At 46.6% G+C, this 22,400-nt stretch overlaps 4 protein-coding genes and 1 pseudogene across 4 annotated transcripts; 3 read left to right on the forward strand and 2 right to left on the reverse strand.

The window, feature by feature from the left end:
• On the reverse strand, positions 4,735-9,593 carry LOC8084670. Its single transcript, XM_021459623.1, has 9 exons — positions 9,259-9,593; positions 9,036-9,174; positions 7,603-7,797; positions 7,429-7,518; positions 7,161-7,284; positions 5,916-7,038; positions 5,634-5,799; positions 5,366-5,533; positions 4,735-5,289 (listed from the first exon to the last, which is right to left on the reverse strand). The coding sequence occupies exons 1-9, from the start codon at positions 9,591-9,593 to the stop codon at positions 4,930-4,932; spliced, it is 2,700 nt and encodes an 899-aa protein (XP_021315298.1). The 3' UTR covers positions 4,735-4,929.
• LOC8084671 lies at positions 9,592-10,227 on the forward strand. The gene has a single exon (XM_002452959.2). It carries the CDS (start codon positions 9,592-9,594, stop codon positions 10,225-10,227), a length of 636 nt encoding a protein of 211 aa, XP_002453004.2.
• LOC8056411 (PAP-specific phosphatase HAL2-like) lies at positions 10,507-13,454 on the reverse strand. Its single transcript, XM_002454694.2, has 4 exons — positions 12,820-13,454; positions 11,555-12,239; positions 10,951-11,317; positions 10,507-10,873 (listed from the first exon to the last, which is right to left on the reverse strand). Exons 1-3 carry the CDS (start codon positions 13,451-13,453, stop codon positions 11,014-11,016), a joined length of 1,623 nt encoding a protein of 540 aa, XP_002454739.2. The 5' UTR covers position 13,454; the 3' UTR covers positions 10,507-10,873; positions 10,951-11,013.
• LOC8084672 lies at positions 14,840-16,460 on the forward strand (annotated as a pseudogene).
• LOC8056412 (quinone oxidoreductase PIG3) lies at positions 19,591-22,026 on the forward strand. Its single transcript, XM_002452961.2, has 6 exons — positions 19,591-19,947; positions 20,060-20,239; positions 20,721-20,802; positions 20,887-20,994; positions 21,216-21,374; positions 21,579-22,026. The coding sequence occupies exons 1-6, from the start codon at positions 19,687-19,689 to the stop codon at positions 21,773-21,775; spliced, it is 987 nt and encodes a 328-aa protein (XP_002453006.1). The 5' UTR covers positions 19,591-19,686; the 3' UTR covers positions 21,776-22,026.

Genomic DNA, 22,400 nt, shown 5'->3' on the forward strand with positions numbered 1-22,400 from the left:
CAACTGCTACGAGCCCGAACAAGAAGACAAAGAACACATACGCGAGGGTCATGAACCAGCACATGAACTCGCATTTGGAGCTTGCTAGAGAGAGGCTGGAGGTTCACAAGAATGCCCTGCAGAAATCTGCACAGGACAAGGAAGCCGCAAGGACAGCTGTGAACTGGAAAATAGCTGAGTGCTCTAGGATTGCTGAGCATGAGCTTGGCATTTCTCGAGACACGCCAGCCCTGTTGGACGGACTCCTTGCTCTGGCAGAGAATGAAGCGCAGATGGATTTGTTCCTTTCGTCAAGTGAGACAGTGAGGATACGAATCATCCAGAAGCTCGCCAGCAACCCTCCGCCGGTGGACCCCTAGAACACCTTCCATCTAATGCATGTAGCAATGGCGCCGTAGTTCCACTGACAGTAGTTGCACTGACAGTGTAGAACCTTTTGCTGGAGATGAGGGCCGATGCTTTTGGTTTATCGTTGTATGTTGTAGTGCGTACGTGTGTGTGGTTTTATTTCTTTCTTTTCAAGAACTCTGAACTCTATGTTGTCACTTGTTTGGAAAGACCTTTGAATGTACTAATTTGTTTGATCACCATTGTTTGTTGCATTATGAATTTGTTTGTGCAACTATGCTACATTTGGGGCATTCTGGTAACCTTGAATGTGTTTAACCAAATGCTGACAACTGTGTGCTGTAAATGTGGCAGGCTAAGAGTTCTTGGTATGATGCACGAAGGGAGGAGTTGCTGCAGCAGTTGGAGAAGGAAGAAAATGAGTTGCTGGACCAGATGATGGAAGATGCTGAGGAGGATGAGTTCATCTTTGGTATGTACCAATATGCAATGCATTGTGACAAGTACCTGTCTAGAGCTGAATATAGAGTTCCTAAAATGAGTGGCATTGAATGGGTTCATGCTAAAACGGCCAGTGACAAGTCTTGTTACAACATGTTTAGAATGACCCCTACAATGTTCTTTACCTTGCATGACCTTTTATGTGATAAGTACGGTTTGAAATCGACTACCAAGTCGACTTCTTTTGAGGCTCTAGGGATGTTCTTATGGATGGTTGGGGCACCACAGTCTGTTAGGCAAGCTGAGGACAGGTTTGAGAGGTCCTTGGGGACTGTCTCAAAAATGTTCAACAGAGTCTTGAATAGCCTTGTGCAGCTAGCAGCAGACATCATTAAGCCAGTTGACCCAGAGTTTAGAACATTGCATCCAAGGCTAACAAATCCTAGGTTTTATCCCCACTTCAAGGACTGCGTAGGGGCTATAGATGGTACTCATGTCCAATGTGTAGTGCCAAATGACATGTTTGTTCAGCACTTGTGCCGCAAGGGAATCACTACACAAAATGTCATGGCTTGTTGTGACTTCGACATGAGGTTCACCTTTGTCAATGCTGGCTGGCCTGGATCTGTTCATGACATGAGAGTGTTCAATGACTCGACAACAACATATAGCGCTGTGTTCCCACATCCACCTCAAGGTACTGACTATTTGATACACATGACCGATTCTAATAGTTCATGACAATGTGGCTAACTGCTTGTTTGTTCATGCAGGGAAATACTATCTCGTGGACTCGGGCTATGCTAACAAGCAGGGGTACCTAGCTCCTTACAAAGGCAACAAGTACCATCTGCAGGAGTTCCGTGACGGGCCGGAGCCACAAGGTAAAGAGGAAATCTTCAATTATGCGCACTCTAGCCTTAGGAATGTTATTGAGCGGGCATTTGGAGTTTTGAAAATGAAGTGGCGCATGTTGCAAAAGATACCTCCATACGCACCTCACAAGCAATCCAAAATCATTGTTGCATGTATGGCCCTGCATAATTTTATGAGAAGCAGTGGCATACCAGATAAACACTTCAATAGGTGTGACAATAATGAGAACTATGTGCCGCGACAAGCGTATGAGAATCAGCCACCTCCTGAGGTTGTGGAAGATGGTCCAAACCCGATGGCTGCATTCCGTGACTCGCTTGCTTATGCTATGGCAACTGGTTCGTAATAGTGTAGTTATTGTTCACAGGTTTCTTTATTTGATTGCAGAGGTTTGTGAGTAATTTTTGTACGACAGTTTTGAATTCATGCGAGTATCTGTGAATGTTTGAGGACATATATGAGCTGTGATGTTTATTGTAACATTGTTGAGCCCATTATGTGGTTGTAATAGGAAATAAATGTTGTAATAGGATGATTACAGTTTTGTTGTAATAAAGTGTGCATGAACAGTGCCTGTGATTTTGTGTATAAATCATTGTACACATGTTGTGCATGGTGGCCAAGCAGTGCAACAGCAGCATCAATGTCAACCTGCATGTGCATGGGGTTGCATGGCAACCATTTAATGCAGCTGCATTACTTGCAGTTTTGCAAAATATTTTGGTAAGTAAACAGCAAAAGCAAAAAAGTTGTTGTCAGGTTTTTGGTGTGCTGAACATTCTCTTTGGGATTTTGCAATTTTGCAAAATAGTTCAGGAACTAAACAAGGCCTTATTGTAGGTAGGCCTTGTTTAGATCAAAAATTTTTTGAATCTTGACACTGTAGTATTTTCGTTTATTTTTGACAAATATTGTCCAATCATAAAGTAACTAGGATTAAAAGATTCGTCTCGTGATTTACAGATAAACCGTGCAATTAGTTATCTTTTTTTTATCTATATTTAATGTTTCATGCATGCCGCAAAATTTGATGTGATGGAAATCTTGTAAAGTTTTGAGTTTTTGGGTGCATCTAAACAAGGCCTTACTAGGATGCATCAAACTATTTTATTTTTAACTAGAAAAACAATATATATTTATGCCACTATACATATTATGAAAATATATTTTCTGCTATATCTAAGGTCGTTCTGAAAAAAAAAACTAAGGTCATTTTTATGTTCATTAATATTGTACCAACTAGAGGTGAGACTTAATTTCTTTTGGGTCTCTTGAACCCTTCTCCCCTCGGCCCCCTCTTTTCTTTACATCTGTTTGTTCTCCTTGGTTGTTTTTAATAAAATCTTCAGTAGAGTGGCCATATACAGTTAAATCTATTGGTCATTTAGTAGTGTTTTCTCTCATAATAAATCAGCGAACAATACTTATACGACGGGCTTATGATCATCTCACACTTGGTGTCACTTCGGATTGTAATCTTTAAGCAAACGAAACACGTTAGGCCATAACTTTGACTCAAACACAGCTTATGGCACGCTGTCACGTCTTTATGTCATGCCAGTTCAAGCATGATCCTTTGTAGGTACCATTTTTTATGAAAGTTTATATGATTTTTATAATCCAATGAAGAATCCAACGTGAGGAGTATAGTAAACAATAAAAAGAAAGTATTGTGCCATTTTCACGCGATGAGGTCCAAACAGAACCCAAAATATTTGGGGACGGCCATACAATACAACCTGCTGCAATCATATGCACGGCGCGACCCAAAATCTCATGTCATGTTGTTCTTGGACCGTGACAAACGATCATAACATGGCCCGTCTCAAGCCCTAGCTACAGTACAATCAAGTAAAATAGTGACGTGACATTTAGGCCTTGTTTAGTTAACCCTAAAATTTATTTATTTTTAAAATATCTTGTTACATCGAATTTTGTATCACATCGAATTTTGCGGCATATATACGGAACATTAAATATAGATAAAAAAAATAATTAATTGCACAGTTTTTCTATAATTTGCGAGATAAATCATTTAATCCTACCTAGTCCATGGTTGAATAATAATTATTAAATACAAACGAAAGTCCTATAATGTCAAAACAAAAAAACTTTCTCAATCTAAACCAGACCTTGGACAAAAAAAACATGTCTAAAACGGAAACAAGATATAAAGATAACAATTAGACGACAGAAAGAAAAGACATATGGTTGGATTTTTTTTAATTTTAAAGAAACCATGAATTAGGAAATACGGATTTTATGTGTAACGTCTAGTGTATGATATTGAAAAATAAATAAACTATATCATAATTTATGAGGTGGAAGGAACTATTTTATTGTGAATCATGACTAGAATTGGATAAAATTTATTTAAACTTAAAACAGTGTGCCTTGAATGAGACGAGAAATTTGCTATTATGGATCTCAAACGTGCGAGTTTTGCTATAATAGGATCCCAAATATTTGCTTCGCTATAACGACTCTCGAAACATTAACACTTTGCTATTATAACATCATGGCCTTCAAATAGACAAATTGAACTGAAATCTCTTCAAATTCAATATTTTCATTTAATCACAAAACTGTCATTCTGCTATATCCCTTCACCATAGACCTTTCAGTTGCTAGCCGCGACCTATTAGTTCCCCGACGCGAGAGACCGACGCCCTCCCTCTTTCGCACGCGCCGGTCGCCAGCCAGCCGCCGCCCGACCGTGGCCAGTTGACCGCCCTCCCGTGGCCAGCCACCAGCACAATTTTGGTCTTATGAGATGATCTTGTTTATGTTATAACTTATAATCATAGTTGAATCTATGGCTTGGATCTATATTTTTGTTTGTTATCATGGCTTGAATCATGGTTGAATCTTGCTGCAGCAAGCAGCCGGCAAGGCTGAGCTAGCCGGCCAGGCAGCAGCGCCAGCCAGCAGCCAGGCAGCAGCAGCTGCTGCCCTAAGGGTAGTTCTGAGATTAAATGATAATATTTGAATTTGAACAGATTTAAGTTCAATTTGTCTATTTAAAGGTCGTGATGTTATAATAGCAAAGTGTCAATGTTTCGAGAGTTGTTATAGCAAAACAGATGTTTGGAATCTTATTATAGCGAAACCCACATGTTTAGGATTCTATAATAGCAAATTTTTCGAATGAGACAAAGAATCGTATTGAGTGGGTGTATAGTATGACTGCACATGACATGACACGTACTCTTTCTCGCGTGTTACGTGTACACACCGAAGTACGTACACGTCGCACGCGAAGCTTCACGGGCGCCGCGCCTCGATCTCGTGCGCCAGGATTGTCGTCAGCTTGTCCGCTCGCTCGTCCTGACCTCCGGCGAAGTTGTACACCCGGAAGGCCAGCTGGAACACCCGCCACAGCATCCTCGACGTTCCGTCGCCGTGGCCAGCTTGTCCCCACTGCGCACGCGCCGCCGCCGCCGTCGTCGTCTCTCTGGCGTCCTGGCTCTCCTTCAAGGCGAGCTCCATGCAGGCGGACGACAGGTCCACCATGCCCTCCTTGATCCGGACCAGCACGCTGAAGTCGAAGTGGACGCTGTGGGACTGCAGCCGCTTCGTCTCCTCGTCTCTGTTCCGCTCCACCATGTCCACGTCGTCTTTGACCTGCATGCAGTCGCACGGCATGAGCGATGGGCGTCCCACGCTGCGCGCGCACAGAGCATACATTCTAGTGCACGACCTTGTTGAAGTAGTTCTCGACTCTGTCGAGCTGCGGCGAGACGGCGCCGGCGGTGAGCTTCCAGCATTTGAGCTTCGTGGCGGCGCCGTCCAGCTTGGAGTAGAGCGCTGCCGCCGTCCTCAACGCCTCCAGCTTCTTGGAAGGGAAGCCCTCGAACCTGGCCAACACCTGCAGTGCAGCATGCAGTTCGACGGCGCGTCAGAAAGGCTTTGCCGGAATACGCCAGAGTTTTCGCACGGCTGATGGCTGAGCTCCGGAGGAAACTAACCTGTGTCTCGTCCGTCAGGGAGACCAGCCGCTGCTCGACGTGCTGATGGAACCTCACTAGCTCGTCCATGTCCTTGGACTGGAACGAGCCGATGGCGTCCTTCAGCTCCAGGATCGCCGCCGCGTGCTTCTCCGCGTCCTCTTCGATTTGCCGGAAGTACGCCGACCTTTCAGTTTCAAAAATTGTTAAACTTTAATTCATCATCACATTACCAAGGAACGGAGGAAATGAACTACACTGATCCATGGTTGCTAATGGCAGCGTATGCCGGAGTAGGAGTACCTCTTGGTCATCTCGGCCAATGCATCGGCCATGCCCTGGCCGGTGTCGCTCTTGGGCGCGCCCGCCCTCCGGGGCCTCTTGCCGTTCTGCCGCCTCTTGCCGCCGTGCGTGCTACCAGAGCCTTCTACTCTGTCACGCAGGCGTCTGTACAGGCTGCCCATCTGCGTCGATCGTTTCAGCTTGGTCGCGGCTCTCTTAGCGCGCACCGCTGCGGAGATGCTTCCAGGGGGCGGCGGCGGTGGCGCTGGAGAAACCTTGGCGGCCGGCAGTGCAGGTGGTCCTCCTTGCACTTCAGACGGCGGAGGAGGTGGTGCGTCTGGCACTGCCCGCGCCGGTTCGTCTGTAGACGGCACCACTTGAAATCTGTCTCTGTGCGCCGGTAGTGGCGGCGGCGGTGGCGGTATGTTTGGCACAGCGGTATTGCCGTCGTGCACTGGTGGCTGCGTACACCCATTGGGTGAAGGTGAATCCATGGATGGCTGATCAGCTTCAAGTGATGCAGAGCTCGTAGAACCTTCCATGCTGGTGCCGACGGGCGTGGTGTCTTTCTGTGCCGTCGGCACTGCCTCAGAAGGCTGTGCGACGACTGTAGGTGGCACAACTGCTGCGGCGGCGTGGCCATCTTGCATTGCCTCCCAGGATTGCAGAAGCATGGGCAAGCCAACAACGGGCATGGGGGACGGTGGCGGCGCCGACAGCAGATGTGGGGACACCGACGATGGCGTCAACTGCAGCCGTAAAGAGTCAGCAGTAGGACTAGGAGTTGACGTTGGTTCACGCCTGCTAGTTTGGCCATCCTCCTCCTCCATGGTGCAAGTGCAGCCGCCCTCATCTGCCTCCTGCCCAGGTGCCGGTGCCTTGCAGTGTTCTGCGTGCTTCGCTGTGCCCTCTTGGCGAGGCATTGCAACCTCGTCACCGTCTGATGGATGATGGATGGCACTTCCTCGATGCGCAGGAGATCTAGTGCGACAGAGAACAGGAGGGAGGCTCCTTCTTTCTGGGAGATCCTCAGGCCAAGCTGATGATGCAGATGCTGCCGTTGCAGAACTGGAGCTTTCCATGAAACTGAACATTTCTTTCACCACTGGAGTCACCTGATCAAGCATCTCAATGACACGCTCACCTACAATTCCAGTTTAAACAGTGAGTAATGAACTCGACCGCGACAGTTCAGTATGATGACATAAGCTTTCTGGTGATTATATTGACAGCAAAGTATCAACATGAGCAAGGCAAACTGCATACCTACATGATCTAAGCTCTCGCTTCCTATGATTGTTTGCTTCTCAGAGCCTGAGCTAGGCAATTGCTTGTTTTTTGAGTGGCAATCCTGGACCAACATGAGGACCCTATGGAGGTGAACAAGACCCTGTTTGTTTTTCAGTAGTAGATGGTGGATCAGACTTATTTAACACAGCATGGGGAAAAGGGATAGCATTTTTTTATGAATATGTGTCCAGGAGATGTTTTGCAAGTAGGGTACAGATAAAGGGATTCAATTCAGACGACAGACCTCCCGTACAGAAGATGTATGGTTTCCTGATAGACCTGATAAACATTTCGGATATGCAATCTTCAGAACCCCCAGGGTATCCAGAAGCAACTGCATTAAGTGTGGAGAACAATTTGTATACGCCCATCATGATGTCTGCCGAAATGGGAAATGATGTCAAGTTTTGGCACGAACCTGATCCAAGGCATCGCATGAACTTTGACATGGCAGATCCAGAACCTCTCTCAAACGGAGGATCTTGCTGATGAGGCTTTTCTCCAACGCCGAGTGGTTTGGCAATGGAGGACTAGGATTGCAGCAGTCAGTGCCCTCAGCAATTGTCGTCAATAATGCCAGGCCTTCAGGTTTGTTGGACACAATCGAGGCCTCCTGTAAGATTTTAATCCAGATTAATTTTTGGTCAATTCAACCATTCCTCATCAGTCCAGTCCAGTTGCTCATATCTATGGATGCATCGGTTGTAGAAGACGATTAGATCAGGACCTGTAGCAGTGACACATCACGGCGATGAAGCGGCGGGTTAGAGAAGGACAATGCACGGTGAAGGATAATGGGCGCCATCCTTAACCGTGCTCTATTACCCTCACCCACTTCTCATTGGATCAATGCAACCTACATCCCTTGGGGCCTTGGGGCCACAATCACAACAAAGAAGATGACGAATTATCTGATTCCGAGAGGCGGAATCATCCTGTGTGTTTGTTATGCTGTTGAATGATGTGTATGGGAAGCGGGGGTCCGTCCAAGAGGATCCAGCAATCCCTCTCAGGACATTAGGAATCTCAGAGAAATTGGACGGCCCCATCACAACAAGGGCGATGTGCAAGGATATATGCAAGAAGAGAGGAAGGAAGGGAGGGACCAAAAGAAACTGATGGAGAACGGCAAGGACTTATTGAGACAGGAACAGAGCGATGGAAAATGGAGAAAGGCTTATTATTAGTGGCAGGAATTAGCTAAAATAAGGGTCTGTCTTAAAGTAAACAACAATCTAAAATAAGGACAAGAACCGAAGGAAATGCATCAGGCTTGGAGTTTAGATTAGTCTGTGGGCTTGGAGTCTGGACTAACCAGAAATACCTAAATTATAACATAAAGTTCAAAATAGACCATGCCAGTAATTTGGTGGTGGCCTCTCGGTCAACCTACTATCACCTTGGTCGCTCATAATGTTCTTACTAAATTTTATGTCTATTCGTTACTGGTATTTTTTTTTATAAAAAGAACCACTACAATTGGTTTGCAGTTGCAAGGACATTTCGCTATGGAACATTGGAATCTGTCCTCACATTGGTAGAGCCTATGCATGGGTACAAATAGACGGGCTTACAGACTCTGTTCATGCAAACAAGACAAGCTCTAGATGCTCGACAAATTCCACGGAACGGCCGGAGTTTCCTATAAGCTCCTTCCAATGCTTCGCATAGATCACTCCGTCGACCAGAAGCCACATGGCAAATTGCCCAATGGAGTTGCCATACGCAAAGGTGTATAAATAGGCACTTGCCTCCTCCTTTGCAAACTCCCCCGGCTAACCCAGCTACACTAATCGCAATGGTAATCACTTGATGAGTATTACAAGAGAAGGCATAGATACCAGCTCGTACCTGGTTTAGAGCCATGGGCTCCTTGTACTGCGACGTGGCCGCCTCGCCGTCCTTCTCCAGCACCGGAAGCAGCAGCGGCAGCAGCGGCAATGTTGCCGCCGGCGGCGACGGCAGCGTCAGGATATACGTGTGCTTTGCGCTGGGCAGCTCCAACAGCCTCGAGTGCTACGAGCCTTGCGCCAACACGTGGCGCCGCGTGGGCGCGCTCCCGGGCGTCCCTGACGGCCACATACTGAAGGGGTTCGCCGTGGCGGCGCTGGGCGAATCCGTGTACATCATCGGCGGCCGGCTCTGCCGGAGGGAGCGTTGTGACGAGGCCGGCGAGTACCATGACACCGACGTCGACGTGAGGGCAGACGTGCTGCGGTACGACGCGCGCCGGGGCGAGTGGCACCACTGCGCGCCGCTCCTGGTCCCGCGATTCGACTTTGCCTGTGCGCCGTGCCGAGGCAGGATCTGTGTGGCCGGCGGCCAGTGCTCGCTGTCCGGTGCCCGGGGCACGGCGGCGGCCGAGGTGTACGATGCGGAGAAGGGGCAGTGGTCCGCGCTCCCCGACATGAGCACGCTGCGCTACAAGTGCGTCGGCGTGACGTGGCAGGGCAGCTTCCACGTCGTGGGGGGCTTCGCGGAGAGCACGCTGACGGCCAGCGACGCCACCCTCCTGGCGCCCGGAGCCACCGTGCTGCAGTCATCGGCGCTGGAGCGGAGCTCGGCCGAGGTGTTCCACTGCGCGAGGGGCATGTGGGAGATCCTCCCGGGGATGTGGCAGCTCGACGTGCCCCCGAACCAGATCGTGGCGGTGGCCAACAGGCTGTTCAGCTCCGGCGACTGCCTTAACAGCTGGAAGGGCCATGTCGAGGTCTACGACGGCGAGCTCAACATCTGGAGCATCTTGGACCACTCCGCCCTGCCTGACCTGTCGCTGCTCGCCAGCCTCCCGTCTTCAGCCCAGCGGCTCTACCTCACCATGGCCGCCGTCGGCACGCAGCTCTACTTCCTCGCCGGGTACCAGGTGCCGTCGAGCGATGACAGCTTCAGAACAGTCTCGCTGGTGCACAGCTTCGACACCAGCGCTGCACCTGGGCTGGTGCCCGCGTGGAGCAGCTTCCGGCCCGAGATGAGTCAGGAGGACGCCGAGGACGGCGGCAAGGAGCTCTTCAGCCAGTGCTGCTCGGTGCAGCTCTCCAGCTAATCACATTTACAGTCTCAGTCCTCCAATCCAATCACAGCATATGCATCATGGTTCCGAACTTTTTTGATCATAGCATCATGCATTGTGTCTCATCTACAGACTTGCTATTAATCTGGTACTTGTGCTCCTGTGGTGAATCTGTTTGATCCATACAACACAATCTGCATCACAAAATGTGGCCTGTGTCTTCTTTAGTTCTTTCTGATATGAAATGGACTGGTAATTCATATGCAGGAAAGCATTTAATAAAGCGAAAACAGAAAGTGTTAACATGGTAGATGACAGAAAACTGGCGGACAATAACTCATTTGATGAATCAGTTGAAGGTTCTAACATTATGATTGTCAGCAAATGGTGCTGCACATGTCTTAACCAATATGCCTGACGATTGACAGGCATAAGTTGAAAAGAAACAGATCAATTAGTAAAAAAAAAAAACATGCGCACATGCTTTTCATCAACAGATACCTATACAAAATTACATATGGCGTCGCTGAACAAAGCCAACAATTTGTGAATCTCAAGAGACAACTTCTTGTTTATATGAGCAGACAAGCTATTACTACCCTAGATGCTGAACTGTTTCACCTCAGTAACAAGTCACAACAGCACCACAATGAATACTTAAACCAATTCCCCAAGTTACCTGTATGAGATATCAGAATGTAAGGCAAAAGAAAAATTATTGGATCTGAGGATGAAACAGTTATTTATAAAACTAACCTTAGCATGCTATGACCAACACGAGGTCATTCTCTCCAAAGATCTTATTGTCTGGACTCTGGATCATAGTGTTGATGAGTTCCAACTCGCATCAACAGCATCTAAAATTCTACGATGAAGCAATGCTCCAGAACAAGCTATTATGCCTCTATCCAAACCTTCCAGGTAAACACCCCTTGAGAAGTCCAATGGGTGGCCTCCAGCATCTGTGACCACTCCACCAGCCTCCTTAATGATAACCACCCCTGCAGCATGATCCCATATCTTCTCTTTGTATCCAGCTCTTGCAAATTTCATGAAGATCTCAGCATCACCTCGTGCTATTGCAGCATATTTCACCATGCTGTACACGCGCAGAGGTTGATTCCTGGAAACAAAGCAAAATGATGTGAATAAAACAGTACAATCAAAAGACCAAGTTGCGCAACTGTACAAGAGTCACATTTTGGACAATGTTGCACTAAATTTGAGATGAAAAGGCAGTGTAGCATTAAACAAAAACCAGATGTTGACTAATGGATGCCATATACAAATTTATGAATGAATTTTCATGCTAATGAAATGATATCGGCAAGGGCAGACAGAAATGAAAGAAAGAACTGACCTTAATCCTACACTTTGAGCAAGTCCTGCTGTGAAGGAATGGCTTGAGTTGGCTTTCTCAACTGGTTCACAGAACGTAGCTGAGATTGGATCACTGATGGATGATACTTGAATCTCCCTTGGGTGGTGCCAATTTAGCTTACCGAAGTCATGGACCAGTGGCTGCATCCAAGCTTGGCCACAACCTTTCTGGGCATACATCACACAACCCTTATTCCAGGACCCCAGTGGAGGAGGAGCAACCTTAGACATCAACCTGTAGTACTTTTGATGATAGTTGAGCCACTCCTTCTTCATTGGATAATTTGGGCACCCAAGAACACCAAGTATAACTTCTCCATCTTCAATCAAGGCAAGAGCAATAGCATATTGGTCCCCTCTCACAAAACCAAGGGTGCCGTCGACAGGATCAAGCACCCAAAATCTTCCTTTAGGGCCTCCAGTTGAGCTGCATTTCCGTATGGCTTGAATAACATCATGAGCTCCGAGATCTTTCTCAGGGGATCTCAGCCCATAGTTAGGAGCTTCAACCAGGCAGCCATTGACAGCCTCAACAACAGATTCAAGCAAAGTTGCACCATCACTACTAGACAGTGTCTCATCATCTTCTTCGGCAACGATAGATATGTTCTCATCATGAAAGGAACTGGAAAGCAGCCAGCTTACTGTTGCTTGAACACCCCAATCTGCCATAAAGTGGGAAAACAAAATTTTCAAATTACAAGGGCATAAAACACTGCACCAAGATATTAGCCTATCAGGTGTAGATTTTCCTAAACACAGAGCAAGTGAGCGACTAGCTGTGCAGCATTAGTTTTATGTATGAGTCACTCCGGAGTATCCTGGAGCAATGATTCTATCTCTCTCTGATGATCCAACCAAGCAACTAGATTGCAGTTCATAAGCTAGTGCTGTAACTGATCAACCAGTCCAAGTGCAAACACACTATATCAAATTGTGCTCATTAAACATTAGAAAATCGTGTTTCAGGCAAATGATGATGCAACCCAACACAGGTCAACGATAAACTTATATGTTGGCAATTGACTGAGAATCCTGGAATTTCCCACGTTCTACTGGTATTTATTTATTATTGAGAATTGAGACTCCCAGGTACTCATCCAACATCCGTTGCCTGCAATTTTCTACTGCAGCGCAGTCCTTGATGACCTAATCCTCATTGCTAATCGCGCGACGATGGGGGTGACCGGGTGAGCACGTGGAAGGGAAAGGGAACTGATGGAAGGGCAGCAGAGCAGTACGAACCAGCGACGGTGACGGGGGAGCGGTCAAGCTTGGCATGGACGCGGCCGCCGCCGCCGGCGTCGGGGCCGGGGCGGAGAAGCGAGTCCTGCACGCGCTGGCACAAGGTGCAGGCGACCTGCACGATGCGCACCGCCACCTCCATCTCCCTGGCGTAATCCCTCGCGCCGCCGCTGCGGCAGTCCCAGAGCCACCCGTGCTCCGTCCCGACCCGGAGCTGCCCCGCCCCGAGGGAGGCCGCCGCCGCGCGGGGGCGGGCCAGCGGCACCCCGCGGCAGCAGCGACGGCTGCGGCGCACTCCCCATTCCGGCGAGGCGGCAGCGGCCCATGCCAAGCCGGCGACGCGGAGGCTGCCCATGGCGAGGTCGGGGGGAGTTCGCCGGTCCGACCGGATTAGGCCTCGCCTCGCCGGCCCTCCCTCCGTCCCTCCTCCTCGTCGTCGACCGATGGCCTGGGCCGATCTAAATACTAGCGGGAATCTGTGGGTGTTCCGGGATGCTTCGGTCGGTGCCCACTTCCCGGCCGCTTTTGTTAGCCGCCGCCGGCGCCCACGACCACGACCACGATTGCGAAGCAGCGCGGGTGCGGGTGCAGGACTGCAGGCGCAGGGGCAGGGCCCCTCGGCCCGTGTCATCATCCTTTTTGTCTTTGCCGTGTTCTCACTCGCTTCAAAGACGTAAAATTGCTGATTTGGAAAATTTACGATACGGCGCGTCAGCGCGATGAGATAGATATTCAAGCAAGCGCAGTAAATTTCTGCATTATATTAGTAGTAAATTCAGTCGAGGGACTAAAATCTAACCCCACAGCGAAAATATGTCGACGCTTTAACAATGCTAAAGGCCGGTTTTGGATGCACTCAACTAAAATTTAGTTAGCTAAAATTTCAAAATAAAAGTTTTTAGCTAATTTTAGTTGGCTTTACAAATAGCTAAACTTTAGCTTGTTTTTTAGCTGAGTTGTTTAAATGTCTAGCATTTAAATTTAACCGGTGCATACCAACAGGTCACAAAACATTTTTTTTTTTAAAAAAAAACAGGTCACAAAACAGTTGTTAACGACGTGATTGGTCAGTGGATGACTTCAGCCTGCCTGGCATTTAGGCCCATGGCTCCGAGACTCCGATGGCCAGGCTCATTGGTCATTGTAGGCAACACTGCATTTTGGTTTAGCCGGCCGGTTGCATAGAGTTTCCTAAAAAAAGATTATTTTAACATTAATATAAGTCTTGAAAATGGATTAATATAATCAAAATATATTAGATGGTTAATATAATCAAAATGGATCCAAACATTTCTTTAACATTATTGTCATTCATAATCCATATTATTATAATATAATTAATATCAAACAGACCCTTAATTAAGCAATTATATTGGAGGTTCCATAGATTGGAGTACACAAAAGCTTGGCGACTACTATACTAATACGAAACTTAAACCGAACCTCTTTGCCGACTTGCCATGTTCCTACTCGCTTTCCCCTCCTGCCAACTATACATGGAAAAGAATTTCAACAACATTGATGGATGGAGTAAATTGTTGATTTGACAACAATTCAATAGTTTCTTTATATCCTTATCAATATCGATATAAAGTCTAACACTTTTTTAACTAGATATCAAAATATTATCATAATCTATTTTTAATTTCTTACTTAACACAAACAAAAGAGATGAGTTTAGTTCTTCAAAATATATACAAGATATAGAAAAGCTATTGGACGATGCATAAAAACATATTAAAGTAAAATTGGCTCTCTAAAATCTACATAACATATAGTAGTAAACAAGTTGTTAGAAGGTGAAGAGAAAGTCAACGGATTCAGACATTAAGGATAATTCAAAACAGCTTCATAAGCTAAGGTGAGCTGTTTTTTTTGTCAATTTTTTTTTTTCTAAAACAACTTCATTAGTGAAGCTATTTTTTTCTCCTGTCGCAAAAATATGAGTTGGGATGAATCTGAAAAAAATAGTTTATCCTAACTCTCTCCCTTATTTCTTCCTTTCATCCATGCTAAATATTTTTTTTTTCAAAACAACTTAGTTTACCTATAAAGTTGCTCATAAAACTATTTAAAAAAACAACCTAAGACAAGACGTTTAGAAAGTCTTCAGTCGAGTGAAAATGACTAAAATCTAACTTCCTCGTAATCTACGCTGCCACCCCGATCCATCCCTGTACTCAAGGCCTAAAGTAGCTCCCACCGCCATGGCCGCGGCGCTCCTCCTCCTGCTAGTCCCGCTCATCGGCCTACTCGCCATCCTCGCCTTCCTCACGCGGCCCCACGCCGCGCGGATACCACTCAAAGGCCGGCACGTCTTCATCACGGGCGGGTCCAGCGGCATCGGGCTGGCCATGGCCACGGCCGCGGCGCGGGAGGGCGCGCGGGTCTCCATCCTGGCCCGCAACCTCGCCCGCCTCGAGGAGGCGCGCGCCGCCATCCACCGCGACTCTGGCCGCAACGACGTCGTCGGCGTCCACGCGGCCGACGTGCGGGACGCCGGCGCCGTGGCGCGCGCGCTCGAGGAGGCCGGCCCCGTCGACGTGCTGGTCTGCAACCACGGCGTGTTCGCGTCGCGGGAGCTGGAGAGGCAGGGCATGGACGAGATCAGGTGGATGGTGGACGTCAACCTCATGGGCACCTTCCACCTCGTCAAGGCCTCGCTTCCCGCCATGAAGGCGCGCGCCCGCGAGACGCGCCTACCTGCGTCCATCGCCATCATGTCCTCCCAGGCCGGCCAGGTAGATAGAAGATGCCGCGTGCGCGAGCGCGAAAGCGTTGGCTGCCTTACATGCCATGCAGCTAAGGTGTTCGATGTGGTGCTGCTTGCTTGGGAGCTTGGAGATTAATCTCGATCTCGGCCTACTCAGCGAGTAAGTTTGCTCTTCGGGGATTGGGTGAGGCGTTGCAGCATGAGATGATCGCGCACAACATTCATGTCTCGTTGATATTCCCTCCTGACACTAAGACTCCGGGGTTGGAAGAGGGTAAGCGTTTGCTTATGAACTGGCCAACTTCGTTTCAGTTCGTCTCTGCTTTGGTAGCAACTAGCAACCCGAGAAGATCGAATGCCTGAAATATTCCCTCCTGACCTGCTTTTTTTTTTCTTGCTGATGAATGCTGAGAATGTGGTTTGCCTAATTTCAGAGCTTAAGAGCAGGACAGAATTGACAAATATCGTAGCAGGATCGTCTGGTAGAATGAAGGCCGATGACGTTGCCAAGAAGGCTCTGGACGGCATCAAATCAGCAAAATTCATTGTCCCCTGCAATTTCGAGGGCGAAATGCTAGCTGCAGCCACTGCTGGTTTATCCCCGCAGAGCTCCCCGTTAATGGCGTTCATAGAGGTGATAGGCGCTGGAATCTTACGGTTTACGGCACTTTTGTTTCCAGTGGAATTGGTTCTCTATCATAGAGAAGTATTATGCCAAGAACCAGAAGAGCAAGTGATAGCACAATAATCCGTTCCTTTCCTAGATGTCATGAAAGTCAAAAGAAATAATAAATCGCGGGTGAAACAATAAATCATACGTGGACAAGTTGAATTCCTCTTTTTTTTCTTTCTCCCCAACGTTTTTCATGTGATCATCTACAGTGTAAATGTTGATTCTGGCAAAAACAATAGTACGGAGGGCACTAAAGAGCTTGTATTTGTTATTTTCATGATTTCTCTTCTAGTGAAGATGCAACACGATCCACAGTTGATATTTTCCTTAAGTTTTCTTTTTTGAAAAATAAAAGTAGTTATTCCTTATTCTCATTAGCAAACATGAATAAAGTATTTGCTTCAACAACTGCATACATTAGATAGTTGAAAAAGGACGATTCCTATTTTGCCCGCAAAGGGAACACTTCTGGGGCAGTAAGAGCTCAGGCCGTCACCAAGCTTTGCACGACAAATTGAGCAGGCCCAGTTCGTTGCTCCAGCTTCTATTGGGCCAAGGCCCGCAATCTCGAATCAAAATCTTGCAAAACCCGAAACATGCCGGGTGCTATTTTTCAAAGGTAAACAACCTTTTTGCAAGAACCTACGCTGAACAATACCAGGGACCAAAAATTAATTAATTTGTTAGAATTGGTAGGAACAATATCAGAGACCAAAATTTAATTTGTTCAAATTGGCAGGGGCCGCGCGAACGCATACCCCCTCTACCACAAATTACGACGTCCACTCTCCCACTTGGGGAGATGGTAGACCAGCACACCCACCAAGTGCAATGTGGGCCACTGATCTAGGCCATGGGCCTTTATGATCGCCCATCGACCCCGTCCAGGTAAGTATGGAGCAACGGTGCACCTGGACCTCATTATATAGTCGTCTGGTCCCATCGTCCCACCCTGCGCCGCCGAGGTGGGACTAATCCCCGCGCACCTCACAGTCCGGGCAGAGAGATGGGGAGAAGCCGTAGCGACGCTCTATCGTTGGACGGCTGAGGCGGCTTCACGCGGCGCAGCACTGACCGGAACACCGACTGGGGTCTGGGGTGGGCCGACGAGAGAGCGCTAGATGGGCTAAGACTGGTTGTTGGCCTTTCTAACCGGAATTCTAGCGCCAGTTCGCTTCTTCTTCGGGCCGATTCCTCGCACTCGAAATCTGCCACGACGAGACTTCTCTTTTGTTCCATGGCATCTCAAACTCTGCTTGGGCATCTGAAAACACGTGCAGCAGGCCCAAAAGATGATGGCTTGTTCCTTGGGACTTGGGAGAGTGAGGAGGCGTCATCTGCTGGTGCTAGCTGCTTGCTTAATCAGCTGTGTTAGCAGAGGTGGTGGATTGCACTATCCATCGTCACATCACATCGATCGGTGATTAGCCGTACGTGGCATCATCCTGGCTGTCAAATCACGCAGGCAATCGCTAAAACAACAAATTTCAATAACACACACGACGCGGTAGATCTTGTTGCCCCCACTCACGTCATTGGAGATGAAAATTTTTGGATGTCACATCGGATATGTCGGAAAGATGTTTTTAGAAACTAATAAAAAAACAAATTACATAGCTCGTCAGAAAACTGTAAGACAAATCTATTAAGCATAATTAATCTATCATTAGCACATGTGGGTGACTGTAGCACTTAAAACTAATCATATAGTAATTAGGCTTAAAAGATTCGTCTCGCGATTTTCAACCAAACTGTGCAATTAATTTATTTTTTTATGTAAATTTAATGTTCCATGCATATGTCCAAAGATTCGATGGTATGGATGAAAAAATTTTGGATGGGGACTAAATAGGGCCTCTTAGTGCCAGGGGTGGAGGAGAGCTAGTAGAAAATGAAATCTCAAAAAAAAAAAGTGAAGGCGTGGTACGGTATTTTACAATCTCTTGACCCGCTAGAAAAGTAATACGGTGAAAATATTACTTTGGGCGTGGATAATACTGATGTTGACTATAGATCCGTCTCGGGTGGTGGCTCGAGATCGAAAGGAGAGCATCGTACACATTCAGATTTTGATTTTTAATGGCCTCCGTGACCACCCCCGGCCCCTGGATGGTTTTGCAGTCCAGTGCCAACGCGTGCGTGGTGATCTTGCTGCCGTACGTGTAGAGCTCCGTACCGTATCGACGTCTAGCCATATCTATTTCTTGTCCGTTTTCTCTTCTTCTTTCTTGCTTTCTCATGCCATCACTCGAGTGCGGTATGTATATATTTGAAGTCCACGATGGCCGGCCGGTGGTGCTCTCTGACAATGCACGCACCACGGTACGAGTTGTGGAATTTGTGATTTGTGGTGTGACAAAATATGTCGAAAGAATATATGCATATATACACCATGGTTGGATTATACCTTTTTTATATGATGAAACATATATCAGATTATACATACCATGACACAAACCACGCATAAAAACGTAATTTTTTTTTTTGCGAAGATCATAAAAACGTAATAGACCAGTCGTCAGGGTCTATTTGGTTGTGTTGGTAGGTAAAACACCGTCGACACTCCCCGGCGTCTAATTTGAGTTGTATGGAGATGAGATTGTTGTCTGACCGGCCAGAGCTGACACGCTCACCCAGTGTCAATGCCCTCCACACAGCTAGCTAAGAGATATATATGCAGATGCTTACTACCGTATGATATACAGGTGAATTCCATGCGCATTGCTGTGGTTTTTTTAAACAAATCATTATATATATAGTATTATTATATGGTATTCAGTATATTATGTAAGTATATACATATATGAATTTGACTTGCGTGTATTTTATTGTATTAGACCTAGTAAAATTGCTAAGCTAATAGAAGTTACATTATAACTGAACATCTTTTTTCTAATCCAAACATTTTAATGTTTAGGCCTTGTTTAGTTCAAAAAAATTTACATAATTTTTCAGATTCCCCGTCACATCAAATCTTTAGACGCATGCATGGAGTATTGAATATAGACGAAAATAAAAACTAATTGCACAGTTTGGTCGGAATTGACGAGATGAATCTTTTGAGTCTAGTTAGTCTATGATTGGATAATATTTGTCAAATACAAACAAAAGTGGTACTATTTCTATTTTGCAAAAAAATTTGGAACTAAACAAAGCCTTAATTAGATTTATAGAAAATATTGTCAATATTTACATCTCTTAATATATTTTTATATGAAACTATATTCCTTTATACTGATTTAATAATATTTATTACACATCATAAATATTATTTTTTTTTAAAAAATATTTGATCAAATTTAAAATGGTTTGCCTCGTAAAAACGAGATGTACAATTATTTTCGGAATGACAGTTCAAGTGAAAATTTGTGTTTCTGGTGCAGTAGCAGAGTCGTGTGCTCCTAGTGCAGTTGCTGGTGTAATTATCGGAAGGGGCAAGCAGCTGCAGAGCTGCAGCGACCAAGGGGACGACGCGAGGAAGATGAGGGCGGTGGTGATCACGCGCGGCGGCGGCGGCCCGGAGGTGCTGGAGGCGCAGGAGGTGGAGGAACCCGCGCCGCTGGGAGACGGCGAGGTCCTCCTCCAGGTGGCCGCCGCGGGCGTTAACCGCGCCGACACGCTCCAGCGCCACGGCCGCCATCCGCCGCCCCCCGGCGCGCCCCCTTACCCGGGGCTCGAGTGCTCCGGCACTATCCTCGCGCTCGGCCCCAACGTCCCACCGCGGTGGTCCGTCGGCGACAAGGTGGAGTGGATCCGCTGCCGCTGCCCCTGCCTGCCTCCTGTGGCGAACTGAAATTTCGCTTCTGCTGCTGTGTGTGATTAGTTTTGTGCGCCGTGCTGCTATCGTCCTGCAGGTCTGCGCGCTGCTTAGCGGAGGCGGGTACGCGGAGAAGGTGGTGGTGCCGGCGGGCCAGCTGTTGCCGGTGCCGGAGGGCGTGTCCCTTACGGACGCGGCCGGCTTACCCGAGGTGGCCTGCACCGTCTGGTCCACCGTGTTCATGACCAGCCACCTCTCTCCCGGCGAATCGTTCCTTGTAAGATCAATTTTCCATTTCCTTATATGTAGCTGCGTCCAAGAGAAGTGGAGAACTCGGTTAGCCAAGTAGGTGCATCCTCTAGGAATGGGATGGCATCGTGATTTCTTGATTCCAATTTTGTATACATAAATCAGTAAGGATCATAAATGGTTTTAACCAATTAATTTGAATCAATAAGCATCGCAAATGATTTCTATCTGCTGATTATCTTCTTGTGAATTTCTTTTGCTCCACGAGAAATCAGCATGCCATTATTATTAGCTGGGATTGAGAACAATAAAATAAAGCACACCCAAATATATAGAAGTACTGAAAAGAGGTGCCAAATTCTTCTCTGCCACCTAATCCTATTTGGAGTTACTTCCGTGACTTAACTGCCAGGAAACGAGTACTGCAATTGGGGTTTCTTAGCACCGAATTATATTTGAATCTCCCGTTTATGTTCGTTCGGGATGACCATGTATCTTCAATTTTGCAGATACATGGAGGATCAAGTGGAATTGGTACGTTTGCTATACAGATTGCAAAGCACCTCGGAATAAAGGTTTTTATCACAGCAGGTTTGTTCACTATAACACAAACAAGACACAGCCAATTGTTCTCGGTGATGTCATGTCTCCAATAATTGTGCTGGAAAACTATAGGAAGTGAAGAAAAACTAGCAGCCTGCAAAGATTTGGGTGCTGATGTATGCATTAACTACAAAACTGAAGACTTTGTTGAGCGTGTCAAACAGGAAACTGATGGGAAAGGTATATCGCATAATCCTACCACCTGATTATGTTTAATATTAGCTCATTCGTATTGTATCTAAAGTCCATATCATACAGAGTATTCTATTAGCAACTGAATGTTAACAGCATGCTTAGTACCATTATCCCTGGAGGAACTACTTTTTTTTTTCCAGCAGTTATGTGTAGGCATTATAATCAAATTAATATGTGGTACTGACTGGAATCTGAACATCTACCAGGTGTCGATGTAATTCTCGACAACATTGGAGGACCATATCTCCAGCGCAATCTGAACAGCTTAGGTGTTGATGGCAGACTTTTCATCATTGGCTTCCAAGGCGGTGCTGTAACTGAAGTGAACCTGCAAGCTGTGCTTGCACGGCGTTTGACCATACAAGGTATTTTAGTTGCACAAGCCAGAGGCAATAACATCATCCATTACATTTCAGTGATGCTCAGTAAGAATTTTTATGTCAGTTTGCTGATGTTTTTTCGCGTATAGGCAATAGCAACCAACCTCTACGTTCCTAAATGCCACTCCTATTTTAACACTTGATTAAGTTTTTCACATAGTTAATATATTTTTCCATGATTGTGTGCAGCTGCTGGACTGCGCAACAGAAGCCTTGCTAATAAAGCAGAGATTGTTGGTGAGGTCGAAAAGAATGTGTGGCCTGCTGTCGCTGCTGGCAAGGTGAAGCCGGTGATTTACAAGACGTTTCCGTTGTCTGAAGCTGCTGAGGCTCATAGGTTGATGGAAGCTAGCACCCACATCGGCAAGATACTGCTGCTTCCATGACTGTGCCTGTAGCTTTTGGGCTCTTTAGTTCTGGAGGAGTCAGTTCAAGAACATATGCAACTTCTGTGACAGTCTGCATGAATGGTGTACTGGTGTAGCATGGCCTTTTTATCTTGTATACTAGATTGGATCTTTTTCCCCTGAGCAATTCTCTTGTCAATTGGATCCTTCAAGTACTGATGATGTTTTTCTGTGAGCTATGATATAATAAATCTGGCAGACGGACATGTCCATGCCACTACAGTACGTCAGTACCTGATGCCACATTACCACTGTACTGCTGATGCAGTCTACAGATATGTAGAGATATATGTTTATGTACCGTGGCCTGATGGCTCTATCTCGTCGGCCGGCCGACGACGAGCCGATAGCTCTCGGTTGAAGACTAGGAGCCAAAGATATCGCTGGATTCTCAAGGAGCTCGCCTCCTTGGATAACTACCAAGATTTTGGTCTGAATGGAGAAGGAAGCATCAATTCCTGCACGCCTATCTTGCTGGTGATAACGGAGAAGCAGGTTTTAGAACCAAAGGATGCCCAAGATGCATAAACTTTTTTCAGCATTACTTCTCGTTATCAAATGGCTCACACGATACCATCCAAGTGTTACAAAACTGCTAAAAATT

The sequence above is a fragment of the Sorghum bicolor genome, chromosome 4, assembly GCF_000003195.3.
Source record: "Sorghum bicolor cultivar BTx623 chromosome 4, Sorghum_bicolor_NCBIv3, whole genome shotgun sequence".
NCBI classification, from domain to species: Eukaryota; Viridiplantae; Streptophyta; class Magnoliopsida; order Poales; family Poaceae; genus Sorghum; species Sorghum bicolor.